General features: G+C 39.9%; 1 protein-coding gene across 2 annotated transcripts in view; it reads right to left on the minus strand.

Annotated features, from left to right (window-relative positions):
* clmpb (CXADR like membrane protein b) overlaps nucleotides 1-17,281 on the minus strand; it is a 238,535-nt gene that overhangs the window by 11,408 nt on the left and 209,846 nt on the right. For both annotated transcript variants that reach the window (XM_034700568.1, XM_034700566.1), the window contains exons 2-3: nucleotides 10,177-10,328; nucleotides 3,148-3,352 (exon numbers count right to left, since the gene is read on the minus strand). In XM_034700568.1, the coding sequence (XP_034556459.1) occupies nucleotides 3,148-3,352; nucleotides 10,177-10,290 (319 nt within the window). In that variant the 5' untranslated portion in view covers nucleotides 10,291-10,328. The remainder of the gene's footprint in view (nucleotides 1-3,147; nucleotides 3,353-10,176; nucleotides 10,329-17,281) is intronic.

Consider the following 17,281-nt stretch of genomic DNA (forward strand, 5'->3'; position numbering starts at 1 on the left):
TGGAGAGGACAGAAAAGGGTACTGGCAGCTGGTAAGAAGTCCCAGTTCAAGAACATACCGGCCAAGTTAAAGCATTGATGTCAGTAATAAGTGAAGTTTCTGAAATATAGCAAACATATTCTAAATGCACCCAAGTTGTCTCAAATTCTTTGACTGAGATATTATCTTTAGCCAAGGACAAGATGAAGGTTGTCAATGAATATAATAGATATATTATTATTCAATAACTATCTTTAGGGAGCCGAGTTGTACTTCGCAAGGCATTTTCTCCTGAAACAGAAAATGTATTGAAGCATAAGTTATCTCAGAACATGAAGTTAAGTTTAACCATCCAACACCAGGGTACATTACCCCGGAATAAAACTCTCCATAAAGGGGAGTGAAAAGGGGAGAATGTGAGATAACAAGAGCTTGTTACTGCATTAAGTTGAAATGTTAAATGTACAAGGTAACAAACTTTATCTCAAGTCGTCAACTACTTACTTATTAACTACTTAAAAGTTATTTTTCAGAACTGTTGTGACACACAGGAAAAGAAAAACAAATGTTGGCTTTTCTGTGCTTCTGTTAACTAACCAAGTTTCTCATGACCACTATATTTCTCTTACTCCCCCTCCTTTTTGTCTACGATAGAGAAAAGGGAAGGATAAAGGCACATTTATGATATAAAAACAGAACTGATTTGACTTGACTTGTCTAAGCTTTGTTGTTCTTTTCTGCCATAAGTCTATTAGTGCACCGAGATAAACTATATATCTAAGGCAAATGACCTGTCCATGCTCACAAGCTTGGCCCATAAAGCGGACTTTATTAAACAGTGTAGCCCCCGAGGGTAACAGAGCTTCAAATGTTACTGCAAAGTTGCTGCAAATTCTAAAATGTTGATGCCTTGCTCACATAGCTCACCAAGAAGAACAGAATATCTAACAATCAGCATAGCTTCAAGGCCTGCACCCAATATAAGTGCCAACAACTAGGTGTCAGACCAAATATAGATTATAATAATGCCCCTCCATCTGTCCCTGAGTAATGCATGTGTTATGAATCGCCAGAAAAGTATTTTGGAGTACATTATGATGTCTCCCAGAGATATAGAGTCAAAGAGAACAAGAGGCGGTCTGATGGTAGGTCGGACAGTTGGAGAAGCGGTCAACGCTGACGGATGGGCGGACTGACAACATTAAAAAAAAACACAAGTGCCTTTGGCCACTGCTGTTACAGGCGTGGGCACTTGAAAACAGTCCCACAGGGGATGGATCAATGTGACCCCAAAGCTGGCAGTGAACGCTTGTGGTAATATGTTCTCCACAGGTCAAAGGTTTTTGTTACAGTCCAGTAGCTGGAGGCAGGGTATTGTATGACTGGTGCTTGCTGAGCCCTTTAGAGCTCCTCTCTTTGGATACATGCTGGGAGGCATTGCAAAGCTATAACAGCAGAAAAAAAGCAGACTGTTTTCTCCTTCCCATGTGACTTATTTTTAGATCAGTAGAGAACTATATTTAACATCTATTCTGTATTTTTGAAACACTGTCACTTCAGCAGTGTTGACTTTCCTCAGTGTGGCTGCGGCTGCTCTTAAGCATTATTAGTAACTCTGTGACACTAAAACGTGGTGCCTGTAATGTAGTAGCCATTACATTTAGCTACATAGATCATAAATAAGACTCCTTTTGTGTGTCTAACTTTCTTCTTTCTCCATCCCTGTCCCCATCAGTCTGTGTATCTTACAGGTCTGCCAGGGTCAGTTAGGGCTTACTGCAGCATGATCAGTTGGAGAGGTCAAACTCAAACCACACTCACACGCACAAATACAAACTATATCTGGTTATACACAAGCAAAAATGCACAACTCATACACTCTCACTCATAAATCTGCAAATGAATATCCACACACTCTATAGCCGGAACAGTGCAGGCATCCGGACATTAACATGCAAGCTTGCACATAAACACAAACACAACCACTGGAGGCATAAACTCTGGCTTGCACACAAATACATACACTCACACACTGTCTCATGCCAAGCCAGCTACCAGCTTGGCTGCCAAGCTATTATCTTAGCGTGGGGAGCGAGAGAAAAAAAAAATGCAAATGTCCGTCTCTCTCAAAATCGAAAGTGTCACCGCAAAGCTGAGGGCAATTTGTAAAAACCGAGGCACTAACTCACTGAAATGTCTTTATGGAAGAGAGAGGAGAGTGAGCGCGAGAGGATTAACAGACTGTTCCATTAGAAAACCAATAACCGCCGGTTGAACTAATCTCCCATGATGTTTTAATAAATCGCCTGCTTTTCTGACATTGAGAACGATCTTGCTCCTCCCGCTGGACTTTGTGGCTGCCTTTTGTGGTGCAGAAGCTCCCTTTTGCTGTCTGTCCTTCAGAGTTGTTTAGCTATTTGAGACATGCAGGCAGAGACACATATTACCACTGAGATAGTTACCATCCATTTATAACCGCCTTTAAATTGGGAAAATCGGGTAAACAAAAAGAATATTAAAGAGAGTGAAATACAAAACGATGACTCTGATGTTGCTCCCGAGGTCAAAACAAGCTTTTGTTCTGGTCAAGAGCAAAAACATCATTTGTACAAAATCCTCTTCCTGAACGGCTGATTGGCAGTTAGATTGATGACAGCTGCCTTTTTTGATGTGGTTTGAACTACTAGATTTCATTACAGATTCTCCCTTAAATTTAGAGAGGGGTATGTTGTCTGCCCTCTCACATAAATGTATTAGCCTGGGATATACAGTGGGAATTTAGAGAATTCAACTTGATGCTTGGCCTTGTAACTCAGACCCTGAGAGAATCAATCACTTCTATGCATTTCCAGACCGGGTCCCTTGTCTCTGGTCTCACCTCATCAACAATCCAATCCAAAGGAACCCAAACAGCATGAGCAAAATCAAATCACACTGTCTGAATCAAATTGAATCATTAGATCAGTCAGCATGACTGAGGAAATGTGCCAGGCTAATGATGCAGTGATTAGGTCTCTATATATACATATGTGTGTGTGTGGGTTACAGACTGTGTATGTATGTACAAATGGGTTTTCTGTCTCTATATACCCAGATATGTGTGCACCTGTGTGTCCCTGTCTGTAACCTGAGTGTGTGTATATATTCAATGAGTCTGACAAAACTCACCCAGCACAATGAGGTTGACCTGGCTCCAGTGGTACTTTCCCCCGGTCTTGACTTTGCAGTAGTATTCTCCAGAGTCGGTGAGCAGCAGGTCACTGATCAGCAGGGAGGCGTCTCCCCCCAGGTACTCCCCAGCAAAGGACAGACGACTGGCCTCACTACCGGTCGCCTCATTGGTGTACACATGGCCTCCAAAGAAGGTAATGATCTATGTATATAAACAATGAAGAGAAGAAAAAGAGTCATTTGATTATTGTTTGTTGTATTTTAGGAAGACTTGAGGGAGCGCGAGGAAGAAAATGTTGTACAACAGGAGGTTTAGCACAAATCTGTCGTCTGCTATGTCAGTGGGACTAAATCCTAATGTCTTCTTTTACAGCACTGAGCACGATCAAATCACAGAAGTCCCATTGCCACATAATTAGCCCCATCCTTTTAGAAGGAATTTTCCAATTTTCTTAGCACCTGATAATGTAAACTACCATTTTAAATGCAGCCAACGTCAGTGTTCATCTAATTAATGCCACCACTCCCCAAAAACCTCTTTCATATCACTTAACAACATGTCCCAACAGTGTTACGCTTGATATATTTGATTGGTACTCTGCCATTAACATTCAGAATTACATAACTTTAATGATGGTGTAGGCACAGCTCAAATAGACTCACATAGTCCCTCACTGGGTGCACATCCCTGAGAAAAACAGAATAGCAGCACTCATGGGTAACATTGTTAACACTTTTTAATTAACACTTGGGAAATAATATTTTACAAATGAATGCATTTGCTGGAATGCCAGAATCCTGCCAGTGCTCATTTAGCTGATTATCTGTCAGCGCTGTTATCTCCTTATGTTGTTTCTACAAGGGGAGCTGTCAAATTGACCAAATAAAAATCTAGTCTGGTGCTGAGATAAAAGATTAAAACACCCACAGTGGCACTGGTGTGGTTTTAGCACTGTGGCAAAAATAAAAAGCTGGGTAATTAAAACAAATGTCTCACACCCAACATTTTATTATGCAATCACAGTCACACAATACTTTCTTTACTTAATTTGTGTTGGGTTGTTTTTTAAGACACCCTTTCCAAACATCATTTCATTCTTCACAAAAGAATCAAATGCTTTTCTTTAATGACAGACTATTACTGTTCTGTTGTAGCTTTGCTCAGCCTACCACAATAATAACGGATTAAATCATCAATAATCAATAAATAAATATAAAATTCCCAACAGAGAAGTAAAAGTGCTCTGTTGTGGCTGACACAAAATCAATTTTATGTCAATAAGAAAGCAGCAACTTTGCAGAAGACATTTTTGTACATAAGAAGCTCCTGGGCTGATACTAGGGGGATTATGTATAGTTAAGTTGATGGTTACACAAATCCCAACTGGTTTTAGACCAGACCCCAATTTATTTTGCATATACTGACTAACTATTCATTATCCTGCAATATTACCTGATCTATAGATGATTTCATTGACTTCAAACTTATTTATTCATACAAAAAAAATGTCCCTCAATTTCATCAGTTAGTCGTGCATCCATTGCAAGGGTATTCTTATAAGCCTACTTATGGGTCAAATTAACAATATACTCGCATTTTCATTCATGGTTAAATATTAACATCAGCATTTCTTCATTGGCATGCTTAGGGTTAGGGTCCATGTTGTCTACCAATACTATCGGAGAGTAACTCATTTGTCACATTGTTGACAGTAAGAGCTGAAATCATAAACACTTGTGTCGAAACTCCTTTCTGGGAATAGATTTGAAATTATGCGTGATCAATCAGAATCAAGTATGAAACAAAACCGGGGATAAAAAAAAAGTAACCACATGAAGCACATCATTATAGCATATATGCAGTTACCTACTGTATGTCTTAGCTCAGAAGTTTATATTTGACTGTATGTTATGTGTATGTTCGTAACATGTTCGTTTCTGGACAAATGTGAGTCTGTTTTATTTTTTTGCCTGTAAAGTTATTTAGTTGGTCTTCTCTGTTTTCTCGGTAATATCTGTATACATAAATTTAATTTTGAACCTTTCAACCCCCCTCTGTAACTGTTTTAGCTAGGTTAACCTGTGTATATTTATTGTATCATTTTAACCACCGGTGCTTCCTATCTAAGTGCTTTTATAGTCAATCCCCAACAACTCCTTTTATTTGTATTATTTTATTTGATCTGTTAATTGTTTTTATATCCAAATAAAAAATACCTATTTGATATCTTTGATACTCTTGATGCATTGTTGTTTGTTTGTTGTTTATTTTTTAAATGTCACTGTAAATGACTCGATATCATTGTAAATGAGGGTTGCCTCTCAATGATCTCTCGAATATAAATAAAGGTTGATTGATTGATTGATAAACAAAGTTTGAATTAAGGCTGCTTCTGAAAAAGGTGTTTTTGTCTCATTTGTTAAATATTTATTTGTATTTCTTCTTTATTTCATTACAAGGTTTGTTGATGTTGATGTTTGCAAAAGATAGGCATTCAAAGAAGAAATATGATAAATTATAATTTCACCATGAATGTTAAACATCAGCCAGTACTAGAAAGATACATCTTTCTGTTCACTGTCTACTTAAGCCATTGCTTATCTGTATCCTCTCCTTGGTTCTCTTTGCCCCCCACCCTCTCTCTCTCTCTCTCCATCCACATACACAAACACAAACAAACACAGCTGTCACACTGGCCTATAACTCAGGGCAAGTGAGAGCCCGCAGATGGGGACTGCTAAATGCCGGTGCCACAGTGCATCAGTGCCTAAGACAAAGAGGCACCTGCTGTATCACAGGTGACGACTGGCCATTTACACACAGACCCCCACAGACCTATACCACAAAAGCTACAACACCTTTGAAGGAAACATGTGAAGTACAAACACATAAGAAATGCAGAGAGAAATATATGAATTTGGCACAGCTACAGGCAAAGAGTGACATGGCCCTGATACCTAAACAAAAAGGGAAATATTTATAAAGCATCTGCCTTTGGGCACACTTCTAATGCTTTCATGAACTCTGGGCATGTATTACTCACATACAAATGAGTATAGACTACAAACGTATGTGTTTTTATGCTTCTAGTCATGCCTGTGCGTGCTCTGAACACATACTAGTGACACCAACAGACAGCGAAAGTGCCAGCAAGTGTGAGGAATCTAAGAAGAATTTAGAAAAATGGCTGCAGGCTGTTTGCATAGTTTGCAATTAAAATGAGCTGGTTTGTTTATTCCGTAAAAATTAAAATGTGTGTATGCAGACATGGAGTGCCCCTTCACTCAGTAGCTTCAGTGAATATATAAGAAATATTCAGTACATTTATTTTTACTTACAACACTCGCTCTTTTTAACCTGAGCTGTCATGGACTGGCACATTATTTTTAGATTTATAACAAAGTGTGACAGAACCTGAACCTTAAGATGATCATGACTGGATTATAAATTAGTATTCAGATAAGAGTTCACACACACAAACACACACACACACACACACACACACACACACACACACACACACAAATGTCAACATTTAAGACACTTGAGGCATTTAATCGTGTGCTACATTAAGTTTTCAGTTGTTTGTATTGTATTAAGAACACATGTATCTCATTGTTGGAGTAGGAAGTAGAAAGAATACGCAGTGTGGAGAAAGGCACAGTCCTATGAGCCATTATTGCCATTGTAAGACATGTCAACGCACCATATAATGTGAGCTTGAAGGGCAGCAATTTAGCATTTTCTTGTGTTTATCTGCAGCATACAGTAAACCCTCCCCAGTATTACACCTCTGCTTATGTAATTTCCAAGAAAGGATGATAATTTGTGGGAAGACTTTCAGCTTTAAGCAGCTTATTGTCATTGTTTACATTATTTGGGAAAATGACATTCCTCCCTGCCTGTGCTGCAGCTGTCGCTTTGCTATGCTGAGGTATTTTGAGTAACTACTTCTAGTTGCAGGGCACACATATTTAACTTGAAGAATATAAATGCCTTTTGCTTGGATATATGAATTGCCCTTCTCTTGCTCTGCCTCTAACCCCCTGTATCTTTAACACATGTAGCATGTACATTTGCTAACAGAGGCTAAATGTTGACAAGATGCTTTTTCTGTCCCAACACAGCCTTCCAGCAGAACAAAAGAATGATTTATTCATTCAGCTACAGGCACAGTCTCTCTGCTAATCAAATTTTCAGACGTTTGATTTTAATTAATGGCGCCTTCAATGTTATCTTCCTGTTAAATATTCATCTCAATGTGGCAGCAACCCTCTGGTTCATCAAAGCGTGAGACACTCGTTATACCCTTCTCTTTCACTCCTGGCCCCTCTGTTTCCCCTTCACACACCTCTTTTCTTGTCTTTCTCAGAGTATTACGTTACAGTGTGCTAACCAACACATCAGTGAATGAACAAATGACTTCCAAAGAGAAAGGAAATCTCTTTCTTCCAACAGAAAGCTGGTGAGGTTTTACGCTCTGTCTGTTATCAGATACTATGTTTAATTTGGGTGAAGAAAGGCAATGAGTTAAAACCAGTGAAACGATACCAAAAGGTCTTCAAAGGTGGAGACAAAAAAAAGTAAAGGTTATTTTAAGACTTTTAGCCAGGTAATGCTTTCTTAGGACAGAAATAAAGTGGTTCTATTTAAGGCTAGAATACATAATCTAATCTAGGGGTGACCCCAAATAGTCGAATATTCGACTATTCGTTCTAACGAGCCTTAGTCAACTGCCAATCTCATAGTCGAATATTTGCATATGAAACGTGGATCATTCCATTCAAACCATGGGGGTGCTCAATGTCTAATTTTACATTATTTTCCAGTTTCCCTTAAAAATAGTGTCTCATGTAGCCTATTTTTACATAAATATAGACTTATTTAATGTAATTCTGAGAACAGCTCTTGAAGTGTTAAATCTCCTTAAAGTGGTAATTAAATCTCCCCTGGTAATTAAAGAAGGACCATTTAGCGGGGACCTGGAGCAGACGTACCTCAGCGGGCCTTTAAATCTTTCTACGTTCATGGCAGCTCAAAATGTTAGGAAATAAAACTTCAGTTGATCCTAAAAAATTGTGATGAAGATGAGGAGCAGCTTCATGAAGAGGGCTGTGAGATCAAGGATTAACGGACCACACAAAAACTGTACGGGGCCAAACGAATGAACAGGAATACCCAAAGCTGTCCAAAGCCTCAAAAACAATCTACAGTGTCTCATCCACCTCCACGCCATCAGAGAGGATATTCTCAAAGACAGGATTTACAGTTAACAAAGCAAGGAGCGCACTTCTGCCCGTAAAACACAATGGTTTTCCTCGCGTACAATGTGAAAAGACTCAAGCGGACAAAGACACGATGAAAGACTGTTTTAAAAGGTACTGTTAAGAGATTTAAAATGTTTAGCCTTAAGTTGGACAAACTACCCTCCTCAGCGCTGCTCTCAGTTGTATGAACACTGTTTAAATATCTCCTGATTCCTTATTCTATAACGGCGCGTTGTTCCATGTTTAACGGATGGTGGCATTATTTGAGTTTTCTCTCCTTCATCACCTCATTGTCTTTGCAATATAGAGTAAAAAAATCTAAGTTTTATGCTTATAATATTCTGTTGTCCCTTTTACTTTAAGCTACGAGTCTCTTAATTGTAAAGGGTTATGCGTAATATTGTCATGCGGTCACCATCATGCAGACTTTGGGTCAATAAGGAAAAACAACAAACATTCGACTATTCGTCGACTATGGGCAAAATCTGATTAATCAGATTCGACTAAGCAAATCCTTAGTCAGGCTCACCCCTAATCTAATCTACAATCAACTATCCTATTATTCTATTATTTTTTATAATAGTCTTGTTTCTTTTTCCAGTTTTAAGCCTTATGTTTAAGCATATCATTTTCTCTCAATAGCAGAATCTAAAACATGAAATAACAGTCATCTTGCATCTGGTTTTGATGGTTCTGCCTTTGCTATCTTTCATTTTCCCTGACATAGTTGTTAATATGTAAAGATGAATAATTTAAAAGACAGAAAACCTTAATACCCCCGGATAGACTTAAGTGTCATGATCTGTAGTTTCAACATTGAAAAAACAAGTCAGATAACTTGCAAAGACAGCAAAAGCACTTTAGAGTGACAGATATGCAGCGCTGGCTGCCTTTATCCCACGAGCTAACATTTTAGAAAAAGTGTGTTTTTTCCTCAGTGTGTGTGTAAGTGTTGTCTCACATCAGTTGACTGTTGGTAAAGCAGTTTCCAGCAGAGTCTCCAGAGTAAACTGAAGTCTCTGCTGAAGTTTTTTCATGGAGGAAAAAGTGCAGAAAAACGTATCTGTCTGCAAGCTAGCATTAGTCTGAGTTAATATTTTCTTGCTAGCTTAAAGCCTTCAAGTTCTTTCAGTTAGAAGAAAATTCTGCTGAGCCACACGAAGAAAACATAATTAAGTCTGTTTTTATGTAGGAGGTGTTACAAATCTCACAACTCATTTTATCTGAAACCAAAGTGATCATGTTCAAGATGTTCTCATATTTATGCCTACCATGGTCTATCTAGAAAAGTGCAAGGTTACAACAACAACACAAGTTGTTCAACATTCTGCATCATGATTGTTCCTTTGTGAGAGGCACTAAAACTTGAAGTGCCACTGTAACTTTGGGAATTGAGCTAATGTGCAACTATTATGGCTCCTTTTGGAAATCAATCAGCATGGCTTAATGGAGGAAAGAAGGAAGAAAGATAAAAGAGAGAGGGAGGGGGGGGGGGGGGATCTATTTGAGTAACATGACAACACAGCACCAGTTTGCTAGGTCTGTGTTTTTGCACAAATGCTCCCTTCGTCATTTTGACAAAGTTTCCTGCAAAGTTCACGAAACCCGCAACCCCAACAATCAAAGTCATCAATAGTTTGTTTATGTTTTCACGTTTACTTTCTAGCTTGCAACATCCAAATGAATACATTTTAAAATAAATGCACTGACGAAATAAATGTGGGGCTAAAACAGGAAGAAAACAGATTCTTATCTCACCACTTTCTGTTTGGAGTTTGGTTTCTGCAGTAGCCACTCGATGTCAAGAGACTGAGAAGAGGGGAACTGGTGGTGGCAAGGTAAGGTGGCATTGTCCCCAACGACCTTCTTCATCTCTGTCTGGGCACCCACTGACAGCAGGCTGAATAGAACTGAGGGAGAGAGGAAGAGGGAGAGGTACAGAGATGTCAGATGAGGACACTGGCTCGATCCAAACTTGAGACAAGAGGCAGATGCTGCGGATAGGAAGCAAAAGCATGCCGGTAGAGGAAATTGAGACGGAATACACAGTGAGAGATATGACCTAGAATTCCATCACTATCTGACAGATGCTTAGATACATCACACCCTGACACTGAAGAGAGACGGATAGGGTTTTCTTTATACAGGAAATAGATTTTGGCATGTGGAGTCAGAGAAAAGTATTAAGATTAATCTTTCGTTAACCAGGTTTGACAAGGGCGGTCAAAGAAAGCATTCTTATTGGAAGCAACAGCTGTATGGAGGTGGGTGTGTTGGAGTGTGAGTGTGTGTGTCAAGGGGGTACATTGCTCTTTTTCTTCTGATAGGCAGCTCTGCCTCAACATAGACACTTACACCATGAGACCAACAAGATTATGTTTTTAAATCACTTCAATTCAATCTTTATTGAAACAGCACCAAATCACAAGTTGTCTCAGGACACTCTACACAAACAGCAGGTCTTGACTGTACTCCTTTTCAGTATATTTATAGAGACCCAACATAAATTCACCATGAGCAATAACTTGGCAACACTCAGCAACAGGGGCAAGGAAAAACTTCCTTTGACAGGCAGACACCATGAGCAGAACCTGAGTCATTGGCAAACAACCATCTGCTGCAAGTGAATGGGCCGTCAGAGTGGGAGATGCAGTAAGAAGAGATGTGTGTATGTAAGACAAAAAAATAACCCATAAAACAGACTAATGGCTACACTGAGAATATTATGATAGAATATAATAGCAGCAATAACAAGTATAGTCTCATGAATCTTCAACACTTTCCATATTGGTCTCTTTCACACCGACACTGTGATGTGCGACAAATACAACAAACCCACAGAAGATTTTACACTGTTGCTCACAAATTTGACAGTCTACATAGAGAAGACCTTGGTTTGCAGTAAAAAGTAGCAATAATTATGAGTGTGTGTGCACAAGCCAGTAACTTTGGGTTCCGGCCAGACTGTCAGGGCCTGTGTCTCAGTGGGGGAGCAGTGAGGCTAATTTATTGGAGGATGCTGGACAGCCCGGCGGGCCTGAGTGGAATTAGCCAGAGGCGTCAGGGGGGTTTGCTGGAAGCAGCAGCTATGGATGGTGTTAGTGCGTGTGCTTGTGTATGTGTGTGCGTCTAGAGGGGGTGGTGATTTGCTGAGGTATTCAACCCCCTCCACCTGGTGGAAAGACTGTACAATACTGCAAAGCTCCACTAAGCCTACACGCTTGAATGTGACAGATATTTTTGGCTCTACAACATTTAACTTAACTACCTGCCTTTAATTTAATTGCCGAACGGGCTGGTCGCTCCGAGGGATCTGAGAGCTTAAAATAAAGTTATTGAGCCAGCATATGCTCATTTGGGAACTTGCAGAAGATGAAAAGGTTGTGTAAATACTGTTACTTCTCTTTTCTTTATCATGTTGCTTGATAGATTGAATGTTCAATAGTTCTGTTTAATTGTGCTAATTAAATAAACTATGTTGCCTAGGACATGTACGTTTATAACATAAACTATGTTGAATTACAGGTGCTATGTCTGCGGTAGAGGGATTCAAGCCAGAACTACTAAGTGAAAGAATGCCTTTGTGCTCACCAGACTCCAGTGCGTGCTGTCAAATGTTCCACATGAGGCCAAATGTGGCCTATGAATGCATCAGCACTCACTGGGCGCCTGTCCACTTGTTCACCCATCCACCCTCACAGGGGCCAACACCCTGTCCCATAAGTGATCTTTGGGCCAATCAAATTGTCAGCTCTGTGCTGTGAAACCAATGAGTCAGTGCTGACGCAGGACGCAGGGGCGAAAAGAGGCTTCACACAAGCTACTTCTTCCAAAGGCTCTTCACCCATACAGATGACATCATCTGGTGGATTTCAGCAGTTCTTCAAGTTGTCTGTACTTTATGAGTCTTCCCTGAGAAAGCTTACTAGCTGTCGGTCAAGTTGAAGTTTTACGAATGACAACCCTCAATAGCAAGAGAGCGCATTATCTGGTTGGTAGAGGGTGAAGTGTCCGTTTTGGCAGCCTAGGAGTGACTGGACAAATTGCTGAAGTCCTTGCTCTGTTGGACCACCTGCTATGCTCAAATCATTAGTCATCAGAAAATAAGGGCCACCCTTCCTCACTGAGTGGCTCCTGGACCCTGAAGGTATCCCTGATTATGATTTTTTAATGCAGTATTTGCAGGCTCATTCATCTTTCAGGCGTCCCACTGAGACTAGCTGTGCAGTGTAAAGAATGTTAAAGAGATTTAATGGTACAACCATGTATGCGTATTAAGTTGGACATAAAGGCAGGAGTTAATTCTTGATGGTGGTATAAGCATCTGCTGGGATACCAGTGCCCAGCGTCTCTCAGCTCTTCAGGCTGGCCTCTGCAATCAGTGCCCCCACAATCATCAGCAGCCCGAGGCTCAACCCACCACTCTATAGCAAGCTTGATAAGAGCTCCCTGTTTCTTTTTCACCTCTCGTCTCCTACTTAACTGTTCACTGCTTCAAATGTAGGCTGTATAAATCGAAGGGTTCACATGATAGATAGAAAGGGACAGGGTGACCGCTGAAAGCACAGTGTTGCAATCTTTTTCCACGCAAAGACCTTGACTTTCCACTTGCTGAATTGAAGTTTAGTTGAGTTTCAGTCATCTCACGAACTATGGAATTGCTGGTGAAAATGTGCCTCATTAGCCAACAATTTGGCATCTGAGTGTTGTAAATTGTATGTTCCTCGCATAAAAAATACAAAGCTAATACGGGCATATGTGACAGAAAGACATCTTTGTTGTTTGCTGGAATGAATAAGCAGACAAATCAAATTAGGAATTGACTGGTATACAACCCCTGCTCCATACTTTCCCAGTTATTTATGGTCTCGCAGAAGGGCTTTTGTTTCTGTGGAACGGATGACACAGTGCTCCCAAAATTAGCTCCCCTTGATATGAGTTTGTACTTGCATTTGGATTGGCCTCATTCACCGCACAGTGTGCACAGCTGGGACTTTTGGACCCCATCATTTGTGTCAACATCAGCTATGATACACAACCTTATTCATCTCTGCGGCAGCAATGCACACAGTATGAACCAAATCCATCTCTGTGGTATGCACACAGTATGAAACAGAGAATGAATATAAAATGATAATGCAGAGATGGAGAATGTACAGGGAACCTGGTACAGCATATGGCACACCATTGAACTCCAGTCACGCAGTCCTGGTAGTATCTTGCTTCTTAACAAAATGAATGTAGTGAAAAGTTGATAAATCCATTTCATCACACCAGCTCAGAGGGCACAGATAACAAGATCATGTTTGTAGTAAACATGTATTCTAGCACACAAATTCCAACAAGTACCTGCCTATGCACAACAACAATGGAACATTATTTATGCTAGAACACCAAACTACACAATGATTTCAGATATGTCACCTCAACACAAGATCTATAGGCCTGTGCCTTAGTACGGTGAAAAGCTTAGACCAAGCATATAAAGAAACATTTCTGAAGAAGGCATAGGAAATGTGCAATTTTTTTTGTTGACAGTAAGTATCATTTGGTATGAAAAACTGATTGGTCAGTCAGATTGGATTATGACCTTTCTAATATGCAGAAAGGTGAGTTAGAAAAGTAACAACTGTGAACTTTAATAGCTTAAACCTAATTCCTGGTCAAACTGCTCTGTGGGTTTCACAAGTCTTTAAGAAATTCCATAAGGAGATGGGAAAGTTTGTCTAAATAAACATCAACATGTTGTGGGGGACATAAAATGTGGATAGGACTTGTGATATGTTAGCTGGTGCAATGTCCCAGGCCAAATCCCTCATCCCATCCTCTCTTATGCTGAGGCTGCTCTCTTAGCTCTGTTTGGATCAGCTTAATGCTTCCATTTGTTGCTAGGTTCAATCTTAACCCACAAAAAGAAAGGACAAAGCATATCATAATTAACAAAAGGAAGTGGGGGCTAACACTAGGGGTTTAGTAATAGAGAGTGAGTGTGAGAGAGAAAGAAAGATACATTGGACAATGGGAGCCAGTGAGAAGCTAGGGTGAAATATGGAGGAACCCATTTCTATGACAAGGCCCTAGGGGGAGTTGTGCTCCAGTAAATCCGCCTTACAGAGCCCTACAATCTTATTATAGTGTGGCCAGTGAGACGGACGGACAGACAAACAAGACAGGCCTGGATGTTTCACACTGCCCAAAGTCAAGCCCCATATCCCCTCAGTCAGCACATTGGCCCGGCTGGGGCCTTTGCGATGTCCAAAGCTTATGACCTCTGGTTCTCAAACACAGCAGATCAAAGAAAGGAGAGGGACAGAGAGAGATAGAGGGGGTGAGAGGAATGAAGGGACAGAGAAAAATGGGTTGTGGGAGGGGTGCTGGGATGGTGTAATGCCTTATTTTGAGCACCTTCTGTAAATCACTGGTGTGAAAGATGGATTAAACCACCACAAAGGTGGTTTTAGACACAGGTTAGCGGATGCACAAAAGGAGAGAAGATTGGACATTTCACTGTTTCATTACTGCTGACAATTTTCTATTGTGTGTGTTCATGCTGCATTGTGTGTGTAAATTACATGTTCGCCCATCTACTTCTTATGTACACGCATGGCTGCTGGTGTGTATGACATATGCACCAAGTGGACAAATTTTCTCTCACAAAGGTACTTGCACAATACCTTTTTTGTATTACAGTTATGAGGGGTTGTGTTTTGCCGACAGTGAAAAAAAATGCCTCAGCACACAAACTTTGGATTTGGGATAAAGGTTGCATCAGACATGCAGTCTCAAGCCACATTTCAACAAGTTTACTGCCTCATAGCAGGCAAGAGTTACAATCATCTGCTTACATGCTGTTAATTGCAGGCTTGCCATGAACCATGATTAAATGCAGGAGGTATAGTCTGGTTTGCTTTGTTCTTAATAGCTATCAGCTAATTATGGGTTTTGTGCATTTCACTAGCAAATATTAAGAGGGCAAATTTAAATACAATTCTTCAATTCTTATTGCTTACAATTTTTTTTTAGTTTAGTGGCTGAAGAAGGGATAAGACTAATGAGACAACACTGCAATACTCATTGCTGAGCAAGCTGTTGAAATAGTCGTGTCTGCCCCCACCAATAAGTGTGGACGGTTTAAATGTCAGACTTTGTGTCTACTTTAAATACCACCAGTGTGGCTCAGAGATTCGCAGATATGAAGTTACACCTTGCCCTTTCCTGTTATCTGTTTCATACATATGTGCTAAAAAGGCAAGACAATCTTCTGAAGTTTCAGCCTTTATTTGTTAGCCCAAATCAAGTTCCTACAAAAACAACCCCAATGCACACTCAGCGAGAGAGTTCTTTATTCATACAACCATAGCTCCCTTTTTAATTACAGCTTCTTAAGGGGTAAGTCTCTTCAACTGTACCAAGTTATCAAGCGCTATCAAAACACATGTTTTGCATATGGAACACTACACTAGTCTCCTTGTAGTTTCAAGGTCCAACTCATGAATATATTGCTTCTGTGAAAATCAAAGGGGCTGTTTTTCTCCCTTTACTGGAGGCTGACTCTTTGAAGGGATAAAATCCCATAATCCCCCTTGCCTCACACCAAGCGACCAACGCTCCCTTCTGCTGACACACAGGTTTTGTCGGCATTTTAAACACGGAACATGGTAGAAGTGCTAGGAAATGAGAGAGGAACAAATAAGAGTTAAATGCTAATTAGCAGTAGCTTGCTACCTGAGTTTACAGCTTTCTGCCACCCTCACTTTATATCTGTGTCTTGAAAATTGTGTCACAAATTCACAGTTATCTTTGCCTAACTTGTGTTTCTTTGAAGGCAGAGTAGGCAATTTATTTTGGGTGCACTGTCTCCATCATATTTAGAGTCCATTATAGCGCAGAGACGGCACCAATTAAGGTTATAAATGATCTCATGATAGCCTCAGATAGAAGACTTTACTCTGCCCTGTTTGATCTTGGTGAAAGTTTCCCCAATTTACCTTTTAAAATAAGTTACAGGAACTGAAACACTTGGCAGTCATTACATATCAACACAAGTCCCATAGTTCCAATGTGCTCAGGACTGTGACTTTGTATTTACTTAAATGCTTTCCCAAGTATTTTCTTTTTGTGACTGTGCAGATGATGCATGTAGATGATACACAATTACACCTATCACTATAGCTAAACCATCAGAATGTGTTGTGACATGAAGAATGTGTTGTGGCATACAATCCGCAGTTATTTGCTTCTTAATTTTGGCAAAACTGAAGTCAATGTCAACTCTTAGCACCCAAGAGACACACTTTTCAATGAAGTAGCTTCCCCAGATGGCATTATTCTAACCCTTAACACAGATGAGACATGTTATCCGTTGAATAAGCTATCCTATGTTGCTTCATCCTTGTTTCCCATGCTATTGTAAGGAGACTGAGGATTATAATTGATCAGACTACATCTTTCATTTCCCACAGCCTTTTACAATTCTGCAACAAATCAACACAAATGTACAAATCAGGCATGTCTTGGTTCAGATATATCAGAAAAAAATGCATTTGGCACTTCTTAACTGGATTTTGCAATTTCTTGTTATCAGGCTGCCCTGATATGTCTCTAAAGCTTTCATAGCTGGTCCAAAACATGTATGTACTCTAAAAGTCCTCATATAAGCTTCCCTGAATAGATTTACTGCAGGAAAATAAAGATGATTCCCACTTTATCTGAGCAGATGTAGAAACAGTTAATTAAATTTTACAATCAACACTTCATGAATAGAAGGCAATAATCAAGTATTGTCCATTTAGTTTCATTCCATTTTTTATAACATTAGTCACTTGACAGGCTACATCATGACTAAGTCATTCTGCGCCTTAGA

This window comes from Notolabrus celidotus, chromosome 14 (genome assembly GCF_009762535.1).
Source record: "Notolabrus celidotus isolate fNotCel1 chromosome 14, fNotCel1.pri, whole genome shotgun sequence".
NCBI classification, from domain to species: domain Eukaryota; kingdom Metazoa; phylum Chordata; class Actinopteri; order Labriformes; family Labridae; genus Notolabrus; species Notolabrus celidotus.